Genomic DNA, 16,055 nt, shown 5'->3' with positions numbered 1-16,055 from the left:
ACTGGGGGAGAGTAGTAGCAAGCAAACTTCAGGCTCCCCAGATTTCCCACAAATAGGACAAAGAGACTGGTGAAAGGTCAAGAGGTCTTGGGACAGAACAGGGGTACTCTGGATACAACCTAAGAAACCCCTCAGCCCAGGATTAATCCCTGTGAAGTGCAGACACCTCGGGCTAGCTCTCCACAAATAGCAAGTGGGACCTCTGGGGCAAGTGTGGTACGGCTGGAGCCTCGGAGACTGTGGGGAGTCAGGGCTCTCAATCCAGGAAGACTGAGGGAATGATCAGAAACACCAGGCCGGGCTGTGCTGTAGGGCCTCAGCCCTGAGAAGGCGCCAGCACACTGGGAGTGCGGAAGTAGGGGGACCCAAACTTGCAGGAGTGGGGAGCTCTGAGTTTAGGGTCCCAGGTCAGAGGGAGAGCTTAAGTGAAGCTAGAGGCATATCCCTCTACCCCACAATTATACTTCTCTTTAAGAAAAAAATTAAAATGAACTGGCAAAGAAGAACCCAACTTGGGAAACCTACTATGGGAATAGAGAAGACTGGGGTTTATCTTCAGAAGAGGACACTTAAGTTTAAAAAAAAAAAAGCTTCTTCTACCCCAAAAAGTAACATTAAATGGCTTCCTGCCCAGAGAATAGGCATTGAGGAAAAACTAAAAAACAAAATAAAACAGAAACCACCTGAGAAATACAAGATTATGAAAAAAAAATTAACCAACTAGAAAAGGTGATACAAAGTCTTAAAGATGAAAACAACTGCTTGTAAATTAGAACTGGACCAGGGAAAACCAGCAAAGTTATAAGAGACCAAGACATAACAATATAAAGAATGAAGAAATAGAACAGAATGTGAAACATCTTAGAAGAAAAACAATAGATCTGGAAAATCATCAAGGAGAAAATATAAGAATAAATTAACTACCTAAAGCTGTGACCAAAAAAAGAACCTCAACATAATAATGCAAGAAATAATCCATGATCCTAACTGTGTGACCCTAGACAAATCACTAAACCCCAATTCCTCAGCAAAAAAAAAAAAAAAAAAAAAAAGTAAGAAAGAAAAAAGAAATAATCCATGAAAATTGTCCAGGACTGATAAAACATGAGGGAGGAGTAGAAATAGAAAAAATCCACCCATCATCACCTCAGAGATCATTTTTGGGGAAAATATAGGAATATTATTGCCAAATTTCAAAATACCCCAGGTCAAAAAGGAAAAATTTGCAAGAAACAAGAAAAAAAAAAAATTCAAATAACACTGGAGCTACAATGAGAATTGTACAGGACTTAGCAGCAGCTAAAATCAAAGACTCCAGATCCTAGAGTCATATCTACCAGCAATCAAAAGAACAAGGTCTATGGCCAAAAATATATCCAGCAAAATTATCTCTGATAACTTGAAAGAAAAAAAAAAGGACATTCAATGAACTTGCAGATTTTCAGGTCTTTCAACCAAATCTGGACTCAAAAGAAAATTTAACAAATAAGAACTGATATCAAAGATCAATTCAAGGAACTCAACATGGACTGTTTATGGAATTGACATCAGCAAGTGGGCAGCTCAAAGGAAAGATTAGGAAGAGTTGAGTAGATTCTAAAAAGCAAAACCACCTAGAAAAAGGTAAAAATAGTCATTATGTTGGACAAATTGAGGTGCAAATAGACTCAGAGGTATTAGAGAGAGGAGGGTCTATTCACATTGGAAGTGGGGGAAATAGCACTCTCTAAAATCTATAAAGAAATCGGGGGGAAGGATGGGTGGCCGCAAAGGATGCAGGGAGAAGATAAGGGAGAGATCCATGGGTAGGAGGAGGTTAAGTAATAGCAAGGCAAGTGAAGGAGCAGTACCATAGCAGAAGTTAGCAGGGATAGGAAAGAAGAGTTAAGTCAAACTTAAAAGATTCAATCAAGAGAGAAATGCCTTGAACCAAATCAGTTCCAAGGGAGCAGTAATGAACTGAACCAGATACACCCAGCGAAAGAACTCTGGGAGATGACTAAGAATCATTATATTGAATTCCCAATTCCTATATTTTTGCCTGCCTACATATTTTTTTTTTTAATTTCCTTCACAGGCTAATTCTACAACATTTCAGAGTCTAATTCTTTTTGTACAGCAAAATAACGGTTCAGACATGTAAACTTATTTTGTATTTAATGTGTACTTTAATATATTTAACACGTACTGGTCATCCTACCCTCTAGGGGACAGGGTGGGGGGAAGGAGGGGAAAAATTGGGTAAAATTACCCATGCATATAACTTGTAAATAAAAAAGCTATAATAAAAAAAGAGAGAGAGAAATCTCTATTATATGTCAGCTATACTAATATTAGATGCATGTTTACATATGGCTTAATGTGTATAATACATATGTCTGAGTACATGCACATGTGAATGCATTATGTCTATGGATGAATTATAGATGTCTATGTGTGAGTGGGTTGCAGGTGGGGGATGAATGTGTATTTGTATGTGTGTGTATACGTCTTGTGTATCTCCTCTCTTGAACTGTTAATTTATTGTCATATATGTTGTATAAAATAAATAGACACACACACACACACACAGTTTTGCTGAGGCAATTGGGGTTAAGTGACTTGCCCAGGATCACATGGCCAGGAAACCTGCGGCCAAATTTGAAATCAGGTCCTCCTGAATTCAGAGCTGGTGCTCTAACCATTACACCAACTAGTTGCCCCTTGTCATATATTTTGAATACTCCCTGATGTTCTGTTGGGCACTTGACAATGTTCTGTTTTGTTTTCCTTTTCTGGGCTTTTTTTCCCTATTTTTTTAAAAATAAATTTTTTAAAAAACCACTGTGATATGTTTTTTTTTTTAATATATTCATTGTATTTCATTTCTCTTTTCTCTCATTTAAAGTCTTTGTTATAAGAGGTGGCTCTCGGGGAGGAGAGGAAATTCAAGGGGGAAAATGTAGTCAATGTAAAAATGAAAGATAACAATAAAAATCTATTAAGAAAAAACTCTAGTGCTTCATCAGCCTTACCTGGCCCTGGCCCTGTCTCTCCAGATCCACCACACACATGTCCACAATGGGACCCAAATTGGTAAAGGTTTCCATGGCCACAACGTAAGAGCCTTGCTCGTTGCTGTCTACATTGAGCTGAAAGTAAACAAACATGGTATACTTGTTTAATGGCCCACCAAAGCCATCCCCCATACTCAAGCTTCAAGAAGTACTGAGCTTTTCCTCTTTCCTTGACTCTTGGGATCTGCCTATACACCGACACCACTGAGATGGGGAGGATGAAACCCATTGGTTTCCCTTTGTGAGAAGCCACACCGAGGAGACAAAGTGAGGATGAGGAGAGGTCAAGAAACAAGAAGGAGGAAGAAGGCTTCTTACCTTTACAAGCTGGGAGTCGCCAAGGCGGGAGCCAACAAACACGACCCCGTTGTCCAGGTACGTCAAGCATTCGGCAATGGAGGTCTAGGAAGAAATTCAACTTGAAGGAGACGCTGTGTGGGAGTGACTGCTGTCTCCCCCACCCTCCAAATGAATATATGCCAGGGCAGCCCTGGGAGGACCAAGACCATATCAAGGTGAATTAGAAGGAAACTTGGTTTTCCAGTTTCATTGGACTCCCAAGGCCCTCAAAAACCGAGGTTATAAAATTGCTGAATTCTGTGATTCCCTATAAAGTTTACAGTTTATCTTCTGGGTGCTACCATCAAACTACTGTCCAGCTGCTACAGCCCCTTTCCACCAGTCAGCCCTCCACAGAAACATGCCCTAAGTTCCCATCCCTCCTGCAATAAATACAGACTTCCACTTCCAGGAATCTCCACCAGCACTAGGACTATGGGATTTCCCCGGTATTGTCAACACACACACCCCATTTCTTGCTCATCCCTCATCTTTATGCAATAAGGCTCATTGCTCACTGATTTGATTTTCTTAAATGCCAAAATTCACTTTCCAGTGGAAAAACTCAGACATTGCTGCTGATGGATAGGGAGGCTATGGACAAAGTGATGGCCTGGCAGGGGCTGCCCCTCTGACACGCTGAGCACAGAAACTCCAAAGAGCCGGGGACGAGCATTACCTCTCCGAGAAGCTCCACACGAAGATCCTTAAGGGTCACCGTGCCGTCCATCTGCTCCTCTTTCTCCAGCAGCAGCATGAAGAGCCGACCTTCCATGTCTCCGAGCAGGTAACGGGAACCATTCGGATCTACTCGATTGTGGCACACAATTGTGCTTTGCTGCCCCCACAGAAGGAAAAGTAATCAGGAAAATAGCTTCTGTCTCACGCCAGGGAATAAACCCTAGGAGGCTGCTCCCTTTACTAGGTAGCCCTCATCATTTTATCAGAAGAAACCAAAAAAGCCCCAGGATGCCTTTGGCTGACAACATAGACCTGGGTTCCTGGAAATGCACATGAGGTAAAGGAATAGGATACAAACAGTGTTACACAAGGAGATCATTCTGTGACTTCTGAGACATAGAAAGAGGGGATGGAGCCGGTTATTTTCTGCCTGGCACAGACACAACTGAAAGCAGTTCTCTAAGTATTCACATTGAGTAAATAGTAGGAGAGCAGAGCTTTTATTTTCACTGACCAAAAATGACTAAAACTATCATTTTTTTCCTTCTATACTGAAGTTAGATTTTTCTTTATTTGAAAAAGTAACACAAAATTTTGATCTATTTTTCTGTATGAGTTCCAAGGATATAAACTTCTATTTGGCTATTTTATGAAATAAATGTTACTGTGACTGAGTGAAAACTGTTCTTTTACATGTACACCTGGCCTGCATGAGGTTAGGTAAAGGTTTTCAAGGGCAGGTTAACCGGAAGTATCTCCAGAGCCTTATAAAAGTATCTGTAGTGGAAAACAAGGGGCTGTCTATCTCTAGGCCCTAATCTCAGAGCAGCAGAAAGGAAAGGCCATTGGAAAAAGGAAGCAGGAAGAAGGTATCTCACCTTAATGATGGGAGGGGCAATGGCTAGGTACTTATCGCCATTGTGATAGGTGATGGATTCTTGGCCAATAATGATTGCACCTCCAAAAGGCTCTGGGACTGCAAAAGATTGAGCAAGAAGCTTTAGAACAGGCTCAGATTTTCCAAGATCAAGGATTAGCACCCCCCCCCCCCCATTTAAAGAACTTACTAGAGGGGATTTCCCTGGGGTGTACCTCTTAGGACAACCTCAGCAGGGAAACCTCTCTCTCCTTGGGGCTTCTCTAGAAAAGCTCTAAAGAAGCCAGGAGAGTGGGTGAGGGTGAGAACGCTTCTTGAATAGCCGCTCCTGAGCGACAGCAGTTTTTAAAACTTTGTCCCTACTGATTCCATTCTGCTCTACTCCTGATTCAATCCTCCCTGGGAACCAACATGAGGAAGTGGTAATGTGCTGGAGTAGGGGGACGCTAAGGTGCTTCCAGCTCTAACTCCAGGAAACCTCCTCTCCTCCATGAGGCAGCAGGCCCGAAGGGCAGGAGTACAGCCCGACCTCAAATGAATATAGTGCTGCAAAAATGTGTTCAGAGAAACAAAGTTACAGGAGGCAGCAGATACATACAAACCACCACCATTCCTGTTAAAAATGGACAGTCAGCAAACACTCCAGTAGGATTCTGTGACTGGAGCAAAAACAGTTATAGAGTAAACGGTTAACGGTGTGACTGCAAAATGGCATTTGTTGTGGCGAGCCCATGCAGAGAAGGCCAAAGATGGATCCTTATCCAGACGGGATTTAGACCTGACCGGACCTTCTAGACCGGGCTCTCTCCCCACCTCCAGCTATGTGACCCTGGTACGGGTGCCTTAAGCTTCCCCATCTCTACAACAAAGGAACATCTAAGTTCGGTTCCCTTCCAGTTCTAAAAGTCGATGACACCTAACTTTTCAAATGATTTCCATAAAACACCCAGGAAAATCAGCCCCACAGACGATGAAAGATGGGAAGGAAGGGATGGCCCCGGAAGGAACAAGAAGATAATGTTCTAACACACTCAAATGTATCTACAAACGTAAGACAATTCCCAACTTTTTGAGCAGCCCAGAGCTGTGACTTCATCTGTGTGGACCCCTTCCCTCCCAGGGCAGCTCAACCACTTCTCTGTCACTCCCACTCGTGGGCCCAGGGTCTCACAGAGCCAAGGCCAAAGCCTCGGGTTTCTGGATTCTCAGACCAGCCTTCTCTCCTTCTCTCCCGAGGCTTCTCTACTAATAACTCCACAGAAGAGAGTGCTTAGAGCCAAGGATGACAGGTACCTTCGTTATCACTCTCATCTATTAGAAAGGGGAAGTGATTAGCCTGCGATCACACAGCTACAAGGGTCAGAGTGAAAATCTAGAGCTGATCTCAACTCCAGGCCATCTCTTTTCCCTACACTTGCAGAGGAGAATTGGGGGGAAAAAAACAAAAACACAAACTGGGAATGATAATAAGTGCTATAACATATACCTGTTTCCAGTGACACCATAAAGGGCAAAGGCAAGTAAGGGACAAGATCAAGCAAAATGACAGACGCAACAAGGAGAAAGCAGATTTCCTTAAAGCCACAAATCTAACCAACCTGCAATCACCATTGAAGCTTCCGCCTCCACATTTTCCTGCTTCCAAGGGCCTTTATTGAATTCCTTCTCTCGAAGAGATACTTCATAGGTCTTGACATGCCGTCCCTGGGGGTCCTGGCCTCAGGAAAAGGGGAATGTTAAGCACGGGGAAGAAGGGGATCGGCGCCGGTCAGCAGCAAGAAATGGGACAAGGCCCCTGCCACGGACGTAGGGTGCATCGGGGTCCCTGTTAGTGGCGCTGGGAGAGTCAGGGCTGACCCCCATACAGCAGCCAATCAACAAAAATTCACCAAGTGCCTTCAGGCAGGGCCTTGCTGAAAATAACACCAGTAAATCCACAGCCTCTATTCAACAACCTCCATGCGACAGATGGTGGGAACAGGACAATTTTTATGGAACATTCTGTTGGGTGACGGTGTTCACAGCATGCAGAAGTGAATCCCAGACCTTGACCTGAATCAGTTCCCACCTGGTATATGCCCTGCTCTCCCCTCTCAGCTTCCTCTGCCAGTCAGCCCTGGGAAGAACAGGAACTGTACAACCATGCCCCTGACCTCCAGGCCCTCAAGGGGACCGGCTGCCCATGGGGAGCTCAGCCCAGTAGGAGGCAGCTTCTAGAAAGGAGCAAGACGGCTGTGCCCCAAGGTCTCCTCTACGTTCCATGAATTTAAGGATTCACACATAGTTTAGCACTAACACTTCAAGGTCTTTACAGTCAAGAGAAAAGGGACCAATTCTCAATCTAATGGAAATAACTTTTAACACAAGACAGGGTAAGCAGGACTTCCAGCCTGTTCTGGAAGTGAATATCTGGGATACAAAGGTCTGTCTCGGGAGGGAGGCAAAGGGGTTGGGGGGGTGCCAAGAACCTCCCGGAGCAATCTGAACTAATGATCGCTACCTCTTCAGTGACAACCAAACTCCAACAGCCTGACTTTCAGAAAGGTGGAGGAAGAAGAGAAGAACAGGACTCGCACTGCAGTTTCTAAGAACTAATCCAACATGAATATATCCAGAAAAGTTTTCCTACTCCAGTTCACCTTTATTCCAACCAGTTACCAAGTCCACAGAGATCTATGGCTTGGCTGAAGATAAAGGGATACCGCGGCTCACAAGCCAAAGCAGGATCTTCGCACACATGATCCTCCCCAAATATCCAGATATCTGAGTATGTCCCACCTACCCAGACCAGAAATCTGACTATATGCTCCAGAAATGACTTCACCCTGTGCTCACTGTGCTTCCCAGGACCAGGAAAGCGGCCTGCCGGTCAGCCTGTTTCATGGCACCCTCCAGCTGCCAACCCCGAATCCCCCACCTGTCCCAGCCCAAAGGACAAATCTGAAAAACGGACGGTGATCTTTTAAGTGAAATCTCACAGAAGGGAAACAATGCGCTGGATGGGAACTCTGTCCCAGCTGATCTCTCTTTCCTTTCAAAGGCAATCCTCCAGATCAGCAGTCAAGCAACAAACATACTCTGCAAAGTTCTTCAGAGAACGAAGCCAGAAGCGGGTCACCTTATGTCCTTTCCAGAGGGTAGCCCCCGGACCAGGGAAGCTCTCCCCCCAAAGCCCTTTTCATCTCCATGGCGTGATCAGCTCCCCAAATCTCATCCTAGAGTAAGCTGTCCCTTCCAGACCTGCTTCTCCCTAAATCATCCCGGTCATTACCTGGTAGACAAAGCAGATGGTGGGGGCCTGGCAACCATAGAGGAACTTGACATCGATGACCTGGAGCTCCTCCAGACGAATGTTGAAGGCTTTTAATTCTTTGTTGTCCCGGTCCAGGGGGATAACCTTAAAGAGGCCATCGTACAGGCGCAGGCCGATCATCCGGCACTCGGGGTCAATGATGCCGATGATTCCAGTCTCGGAAGGACGACCGATGCGATCCTAGAAAGGAAGAGGGAATGATGGACCTGAGCGGGGGGCAGCACTCCCTGCGGCCTGAGCTGCAGAACAGTAACAAGCTGGGGCTCCCCACTGGGAGGAATGGGCCTGGAGGTCCAGGGGCCCTTACTTAGGTCCACTTCTATCAAGAGCTCAACTCTTTAATACAAGAGTGCAGTTCACTGACATGAGCTCCCCAATCTTCAAACGCCCAAGGGCACGGGAAGGAAATGAAGGAAGATAAGCTCTCCTTTCCACAGAGAGTATCCTCCGGGGTGGTCTCACGGTTTCTACGACCACAGAGGAACTCTTCCAGTTCAAATGCCTCTAGTCCAGGTTCAGCGATCCTCAAATTTCACAGTTAAGTTCTTCATGAACAGACAAGCAGCCCTGATTTTTGATGCACCCCCGGGCATCTGTGGCTTCCCCTCACCTGGACGTTGCCATGAGCTCGGGTGATGATGTCGATGCTCTCCCCACTCTGCTTATACTCCAAGATGCAGGCATTGTATTTGGCCGTCAAGATAAAGAGCAGGTCCTTACTTTCTCCCTAGGAACCAAGCGCATCATTAGCAGAGTTTCTGGGGGAGGGGGGGATGACTGAGGGGGAAGGAGCAGACTCTAGGTCCTCTCCCTGGGTCACCCTCCGGCCCACTCTCTCACTCGGCCTTCTGCTCTTCCCACAGCACACTTCCTCACACAGCACCTATTTGTCCTAGCTCTTCTACCAATTTATAAACTCATCATGTCTCCCACAACCATTACTCCCAGTTTCCATACAATAGGTGCTCACATGGTGGCTGCCCAGCTTGATTTTTCCCTGAGGCCTCCACAGCTCTGGCAGCTTTCTCCAAAACCGGCTGCTCCCTTTCCCATACCTCCTGTTTTACAAACAGCCTAGTCCTTGCTTCCCACTTCCACTTCCAGACCCTTTCTCAGAAATCATAACTTATGCTTGCTTGTTTTTTGTTTTCTTTTTCATTTTTTCCCCTTTTTGATCTGATTGTTCTTGTGCAGCATGATAAGTGTGGAGAACTGCACGTGTTTAACATATATTGGATTACTTGCTGTCTGGGAAGGTAAAGTGAGGGAGAAAAATTTGGAACACAAGGTTTTGCAAGGGTAAATGTTGAAAACTATCTTTGCATGTATTTTGAAAATAAAAAGCTATTATTAAAAAAAAAAAAAAAAGAAATTGTAACTTAAATCACCCAACCATATTACATTAGTCATGGATTTGCTACTGTCATATGGCAATCTCCAAGGACTATCCACCTTTTCGCATGACTTTGGCATCTGATATTCAGTCTTCCCCCCCAACCCTGCCACCATCCTTGTTAAGGCCAGCATTCACAATGACAATCCTTCTAGTGCTCCCTCCTGACAGTGACTAACCAATGAATTCCTACAAATCCTAGGCCAATGGACTTCAGTTACTCGCTGGGTGGTACCTCAGCTACACCATTAGGCTCCTGAATTCTGAAATTCCCTCCCCTAAGTAAATATCTCTTATTCTCCTCCTTCACTCTCTTCCTCTTCCCATACCTGTTTTTCATCCTTGCTATGATCTTCATTTCTCTGATTCCTCTCTGTTCTCCTGAGTCATCAATCCTATTTTGGCTTTCCTCCTTTCTTGTGCGAGGTTTGATCCCATACTCAGCCATTTCAATATTGCCCCCTCTCCCACTTAGGAATCCTTTGTCCCCTTTGACCTTTCTCTATTTCTCAAAGTGGCTCCTATCATTCACCTCTGCCCTCAAGCAAAAATAACCTCACAACCCTTAACTGTACATCGTGACTTTATGTTGCCCTCTGAGATGCCTGCGACCACGGACTTTCCTCCTCCTGCACCAACTCTTGTCAAGTCACAATCTACATGCACTGCTCTTTCCCTGCAGCCTTGGAGGCAGAGGAGACCCTCTCCCAGACCGAGCTTCTTCAGCTGGGCCTCTTTCCGCTCCCCTTCCTGTGTTCTAGCAATCCCCCTCTCAAACTTGCAGCACCTTTCCATCTGCTGCTCCTTTTAAAAAAGGAGATATATAAGTGTTCTAGGATCCTAGTCGGCAAATGCGTGCAGACCTCCTCATCCTAAAAAAAAAGTCCTGGGGAGCCCACTAACCCTTTACACACCATGTTCTTTCTGGTTCTTCAGCTCATTGTGCAGCTGTCCTGCCTCAGCTTATTCTGTGTACAGCCTGACAATCAATCCTACCACAGGCCTATCATCTTCTTCACCAAGTAACCACCTTCCCTCTTTGGGGAGACTTACTTTCCCAACTGCCAGGGAATCTGCCTAACTCTCAGTCTCCTTTGTCACTGAGTCTTCTACTTGTTCCTCCAACACTGATGGCCCCCGACAGTCTGTCCTTGGCCCTCTTCACCAGGGCTTCAATGGCCATTCCTCTAGGCAGATGGTTCCAAAATCTATGTCAACGCTTACCTTCTCTGTCAATGTGCCAAACTGCCTGCTAAATATGTCCTCTGGCACTTCAAACTCAACAAGCCCAGGCTGAACTCATTAAGCCTGAAGGGACTATGAACTACTTAGAAAATGACTAACAATCTTACCTCTTCTAATTTTTTTATTCCTGCTGACAGTGATCCAAGCTTATAACCCTGGCATTCCCTTGAGCTCATCCATCTTTTACCATCTCCAATCTACTGCCAAGTCCTGCCAAGGCTGCACTGGCAATAACTCCATCCCCTCCTATATGGACCTCACTGACCACCAGGCACACCTCCAATCTAGCCTTCCTAGCACTGGCACAGCAATCTTCCCAATCCTAACACTCTCTTACTCATCTCACTCCCCAGACCCTTTACAATCTGGTTTCAGCAACTGTTCCAAACTTTTATCCCACCATTCCCTTTATATACTGAGAACCAATTAAACCCTCATTTTCATCCTGCCTCCCTCCCACTTCTATGCCTTAGTTCCCACCATCCCCTCTAACTAGAATGGGTCCCCCATTGTACCATTTACCTTCGTAGGCCAACGCAGAGAACACTTCCTACATGAAGTTTTCTCTGGGCTCCTACCCACCCTCCACCGACTCTCAAAATATTCTGCTGGACTTCTCCAAAACACTGATCTCATTCATCCTTCCATCTCAGTTATTTGTGTTTCTTTCCTTTCTCTATTAGCCTGTAAACTCCTTGAAAGTGAGCTCTATAACACAGTTCAAAGCTGGCTGAAAGGAAATGAATTCTAAGCAAATGTTGTTCATCTTCCCCTCCTTTTTCTCCTCCTCTCACTTGACCACTTCCATGGCTATGCATTCTGACCCTTCATATCCTTAAAAAGTGCTACTTCCACAAAACTACCCCAAAGACCATTCTTTCCTAATTTGTGAATTTTAAAGATGTTATCCTGAGCTCTGTTTCACTTCAAACACCTCCAAGAATTAAAGCAACATATATTCCTCTAGTTATTGAAATAACTAGTCTCAATTCTATTTTATTTATTCTTTTGAAATCTCTTACATATTTAATATATTAAATTTAACATGGCAATATCAACCAACACTTTTCTGCTTGTGTCTACATCTGTCCTTTTATTATTTGGCATCAGTGTCAGTACCCATTACTCTTGCCCCAATCTCCAACTTTCCCTCTAACAAAACAAATTTTCTAGCAAAAAGGGAAAAAAAAACACATCATTAAAAGCAAACAAATGTCTGTTATATTGGTTATATCTGATAACATTTCACACCTAACCTATGGTTAGTCCATCCCTTCTCCAACAAGAAGTGGGAGATTTTTTTTTTTAAGTTCCAATTTTATATAAAGCTAGAAACATGCTCTGAATAACTAGCTGATCAGCTTGGGAGACTGGGAGGAGCCACTGGCTCAAAAATTTAAAGCTGAAAAGGACCTTAAGAGATCACTGAATCCAAGCTCCTCATTATTAGATGAGTATAAGGCAACTTATAAATTATAAACTAGAAGGGGAAGTGGTTTAATCAACAAGGAAAGCAATAATATTTCAAGGGAAATCTTTAAGTCACTTCCAAATCACAAGTTGAACAAACAGCGGAGGGGAAGGAACCTCTTTTTTAAAGTTAACTTTAGCATTCTACTACCTTTCTGTCTCAGATCACTTTGGGGAAAACCTGCTTGAACAATTGAACAATCAAGGCTCTGTGATTTCCTAATTGTGGGGAGGCACTCCTTCCACCAACACCAGAGGCTAGCTGCCTGACATTATCTAAGACCCATTACTAAAAATTTTTCTAGCTTGGTGGGACCCTCCAAGGTTTGCATTCGACTATCCGAGAAAATCTCCTCCTGCTGATGAGCTGTCAGAGCATTTTAATAAAGGCAGTAAAAAGGCATAAAAACAAGTAACTAGTTGGATAAAGACATCTGGTATCCAGAATTTAGAAATTAAGACATTTTCCAAAAGGCCCTCTTTTCTCTTAAGAGAATCTTTCCAAGGGCCAATCCCATTCAAATATGAATTTACCCTTCAAAGTGAGAACTCCTTGCCAAGTCTTCTTATGCTATTGTCCCACTCTCCAACTGTGATCCAAAGTAAATGTAATAAAAACAAGAAGCAGGCTCAATGCCATACAAGGTGTGGAGCTCTGGAGACAGTGCTTACCTTGGGACGGAAAAGCTCCATAACAGCAATCTTGCCATACATGCCCACTTCTTTGACGGGCCGCAGCCCCTCTGCGGTGACCACATAGATCTCCAGGCGGGTGTTTTTGGCAATCAGCAGATTCAAGTCTTCGGCAGAAGTGAAGTGACCTGAAAGAATTGTCACCAGGAATAAGAAGGGGCCGAGTCCTCCTCAGCAGCATCCTAAAGGCTCCCAAAGTATTAAAATCTAAAAACTTGGGAGCATTCAGGCATTTCTCTAATTTCCTTTAAGCATTTCCTTCCTTGATGCTTAAAACAATTTCATTCCCAGATATTTACAAAGAGAAAAGCAGGATCTTTCAAAAAAAAAAAAACATAAAAATTGTACCCTATCTACCAAAAAAAAAAAAAAGGCTTTGATCAATTAAAGCCCCAGGGAGAGAGAGACCAATAGGCCCACAGACTCAGACCACCAAAGGATGGACACATCAACACAGAATACCAAAGGATGGATAGATGGAGGGTCGGACTGGGAGACAGACACACACACATGTTGTTTCTCAACATCAATCTTTACCTAGTCTCCAAATTAATGTATATTGTGGTCCGGATGTTTAGGACAAAGGACAATCATCTCCTGGCCCTTTCCTAGTACTCTGGGAGCTCAAACAGCCCACATGTCAAAGCTTCTTGGTACCATGGTATTGCCATGGCAATAGGTATTGGGAGGAGGGAACAAGGGCACTTTGAGTGCATTTTGCTCATTAAAAAGTCTTAGGCCCGGGGAGATCCAATCCATAATATTTGTGTCTTTTATACAATGTTGACTTGCACTGTTATTACTAAAAATAATTCCCCCACATGACTGGCTAACGGCGCAAGCCCAATGTTTAGCCTTTGCCCTCCAAACTCAGTTGTCCTGATCATCCCTGCACCTGTTGCTGAGGATAAACAGCTGCTCCATCTAAACAGATGGGAAACTCATCTATCAGGAGGATATTATCAGGGGAGTGTTTGATCAGGTAAAAAGGTAAGCCCAGACAGCTCTAAAATGTGAACTTCACCATGTCCTTATAGGGGCTATGACAAGGAGCTCTTTTCTTGACAGGTGCTATCACCTCATCTCAATCTGGGAGCCCCCAGCTGATTCAGGGGTTCAGAGAATCTAGAGCTGAAAGGAAACAGAAACCCTTTGTTTAAAGCCTTCACTTTCACAAGTGAAGAAACTGACCCCAGAGCAAAAGGTCACACGGGGTGTCATTTGAACCAAGGTCCACTCACTCTAAATCAAAGACATTTTTCCTAAACCGCCCTCCCTCTCTGCATTCACAGACTATGAGAGTGGGAAAGAGCATCCGGGGATTCTTCCCATACAAGCCCTTGGGCAGTCCGGCGAAACCACTGGCCCGCTCCTCAGTGTTTTTAAAGATGCAAAATATAACATTGTACATAAAAAAGAAACAAATTATATTAAAGCAGTTATCAAACACAGGAAACAAAATTCAGTGACCCCAGGTTAAGAATCACCATCCTCTGACCAATCCCAACACTGTGCTTGGGATAAAGCTGAGGTGAGGTCACCGCTGAGGTGAGGTCAGAGGTCACCCAGATGGTGAAGTGTCCACGCCAGACCTCACACGCAGACTTTTGTTCCCACTTCGCCCTGATCGGAGGCCTCGGGGCTCCAGGAGCTGCCCGACACTAGGGCCTCTCTTCCCCACAAGTCCTGGTTTATTTGAAGGGGAAGAAGAGCTGAACTTGTTCACTTGGCCCCGAGTTTTGGGCCATTAAGAGCCACCAGTGAAACTCGCTGCGGGGTCAATTTCAGCTTGAGGTGAGGGAGAAATCCCCAACAATTACCGCCCCCCCCAACCCAAGAGCACTGCCATGGGGGTCAGGGGCTTCCCGGGGCCGCCTTCAGGCCCAGGCTGCCAGACTCCAGCTACCTCCGTCTGGAGGTCCCGGACCCCAAGTCATTTCCCCCAATGGTGCTCCTCTGAAAAGGACGGGGCTGGTCTATCGGCCAACAACGTTCCCTCCTGGTCAACAACTGCTCCTGTCTCTGGCCACCGGGCCCTGGAAAGAGCATCCTCGGGGCTTAGCCCAAGGGCCACCTTGGAGAGCAGAGGCGGGGTCTGCTCCTCCCCTGGGAGTGGGCTCCCCCCAAAACCACGCCCATCAAGCTGAGGTCCCCTAAAAATCAAGGTCCAGAAGGCAGCCTTGTTCTCATCTGCCCGGGGTCAGGCCTGAGAGGCTGAGACAGCCTGGAGACGGCGAGCCCAGCCCCTGCCGGAGAGACGCAACAGGCCTCTCGCGGAGGAAGAGGAGCTAAGGGACGGAAGGGCTGACGCCGGCCTCAGGTACCCAGCTTGGAAATCTGAGGGGCCCTTCCCTTCTGCAGCCCCAGGTTCTAGTCCTCCCTGCCGGGCCTCAGTTTCCCCCGCGGGCCCCCAGGTCCGGGCGCACATGGTCCCTCCCCGGGCGGGCCTCAGTTTCCCCCGCGGGCCCCTCCCCTCCCGTCCTGATGCACATGGTCCCTCCCCGGCTGGGCCTCAGCAGCCCCCCACCCCCCACCCCGGGTTCCAGTGCACACGGCCCCCAGGGCGGGCCTCAGTTTCCCCCGCGGGCCCCTCCCCTCCCGTCCTGATGCACATGGTCCCTCCCCGGGCGGGCCTCAGTTTCCCCCGCGGGCCCCCAGGTCCGGGCGCACATGGTGCCTCCCCTGCCGGGCCTCAGTTTCCCCACGTGGGGAGGCGCGCCGCCCCCGCCCCCGCCCCCGCCCGGTCCGCGGCCTCCCCTCACCCGTCACGCAGCCGTTGACGGCCGTGGGCTTCTGCGCCGTCACCACGTAGTTGTACGACATGTCGAGGCCGGAGCCCGGGCGGGGTGGGCCGGGGGCGGAGCGGGCGGGGGGCCGAGTGGGCGAGGGGCCCGGGCGGCCGCGGAAGCGGACACGGACAGAGACACGGCGACGGCCGAGAGACGAGCAGGTCCCGCGCACAGCCTCCGCACCTACACCGCCACCGCC

The 16,055-nt window shown here is 46.4% G+C and overlaps 1 protein-coding gene across 1 annotated transcript in view; it reads right to left on the bottom strand.

Moving 5' to 3' along the window:
- The window catches only part of DDB1 (damage specific DNA binding protein 1), a 29,180-nt gene extending 13,142 nt beyond the window's left edge, over positions 1-16,038 (bottom strand). Inside the window, exons 1-9 of the mRNA XM_031941718.1 lie at positions 15,830-16,038; positions 13,047-13,195; positions 8,877-8,993; positions 8,225-8,446; positions 6,552-6,666; positions 4,955-5,052; positions 4,075-4,233; positions 3,375-3,458; positions 3,015-3,131 (exon numbers count right to left, since the gene is read on the bottom strand). Coding sequence (XP_031797578.1) covers positions 3,015-3,131; positions 3,375-3,458; positions 4,075-4,233; positions 4,955-5,052; positions 6,552-6,666; positions 8,225-8,446; positions 8,877-8,993; positions 13,047-13,195; positions 15,830-15,890 — 1,122 coding nt within the window. The 5' untranslated portion in view covers positions 15,891-16,038. The remainder of the gene's footprint in view (positions 1-3,014; positions 3,132-3,374; positions 3,459-4,074; positions 4,234-4,954; positions 5,053-6,551; positions 6,667-8,224; positions 8,447-8,876; positions 8,994-13,046; positions 13,196-15,829) is intronic.
- Between the last annotated feature and the right edge of the window lie 17 nt (positions 16,039-16,055).

This window comes from Sarcophilus harrisii, chromosome 6, assembly GCF_902635505.1.
Source record: "Sarcophilus harrisii chromosome 6, mSarHar1.11, whole genome shotgun sequence".
Lineage (NCBI taxonomy): Eukaryota > Metazoa > Chordata > Mammalia > Dasyuromorphia > Dasyuridae > Sarcophilus > Sarcophilus harrisii.
Note: the sequence above shows the minus strand (reverse complement) of the source record. Positions and strands in the feature narration are given on the sequence as shown.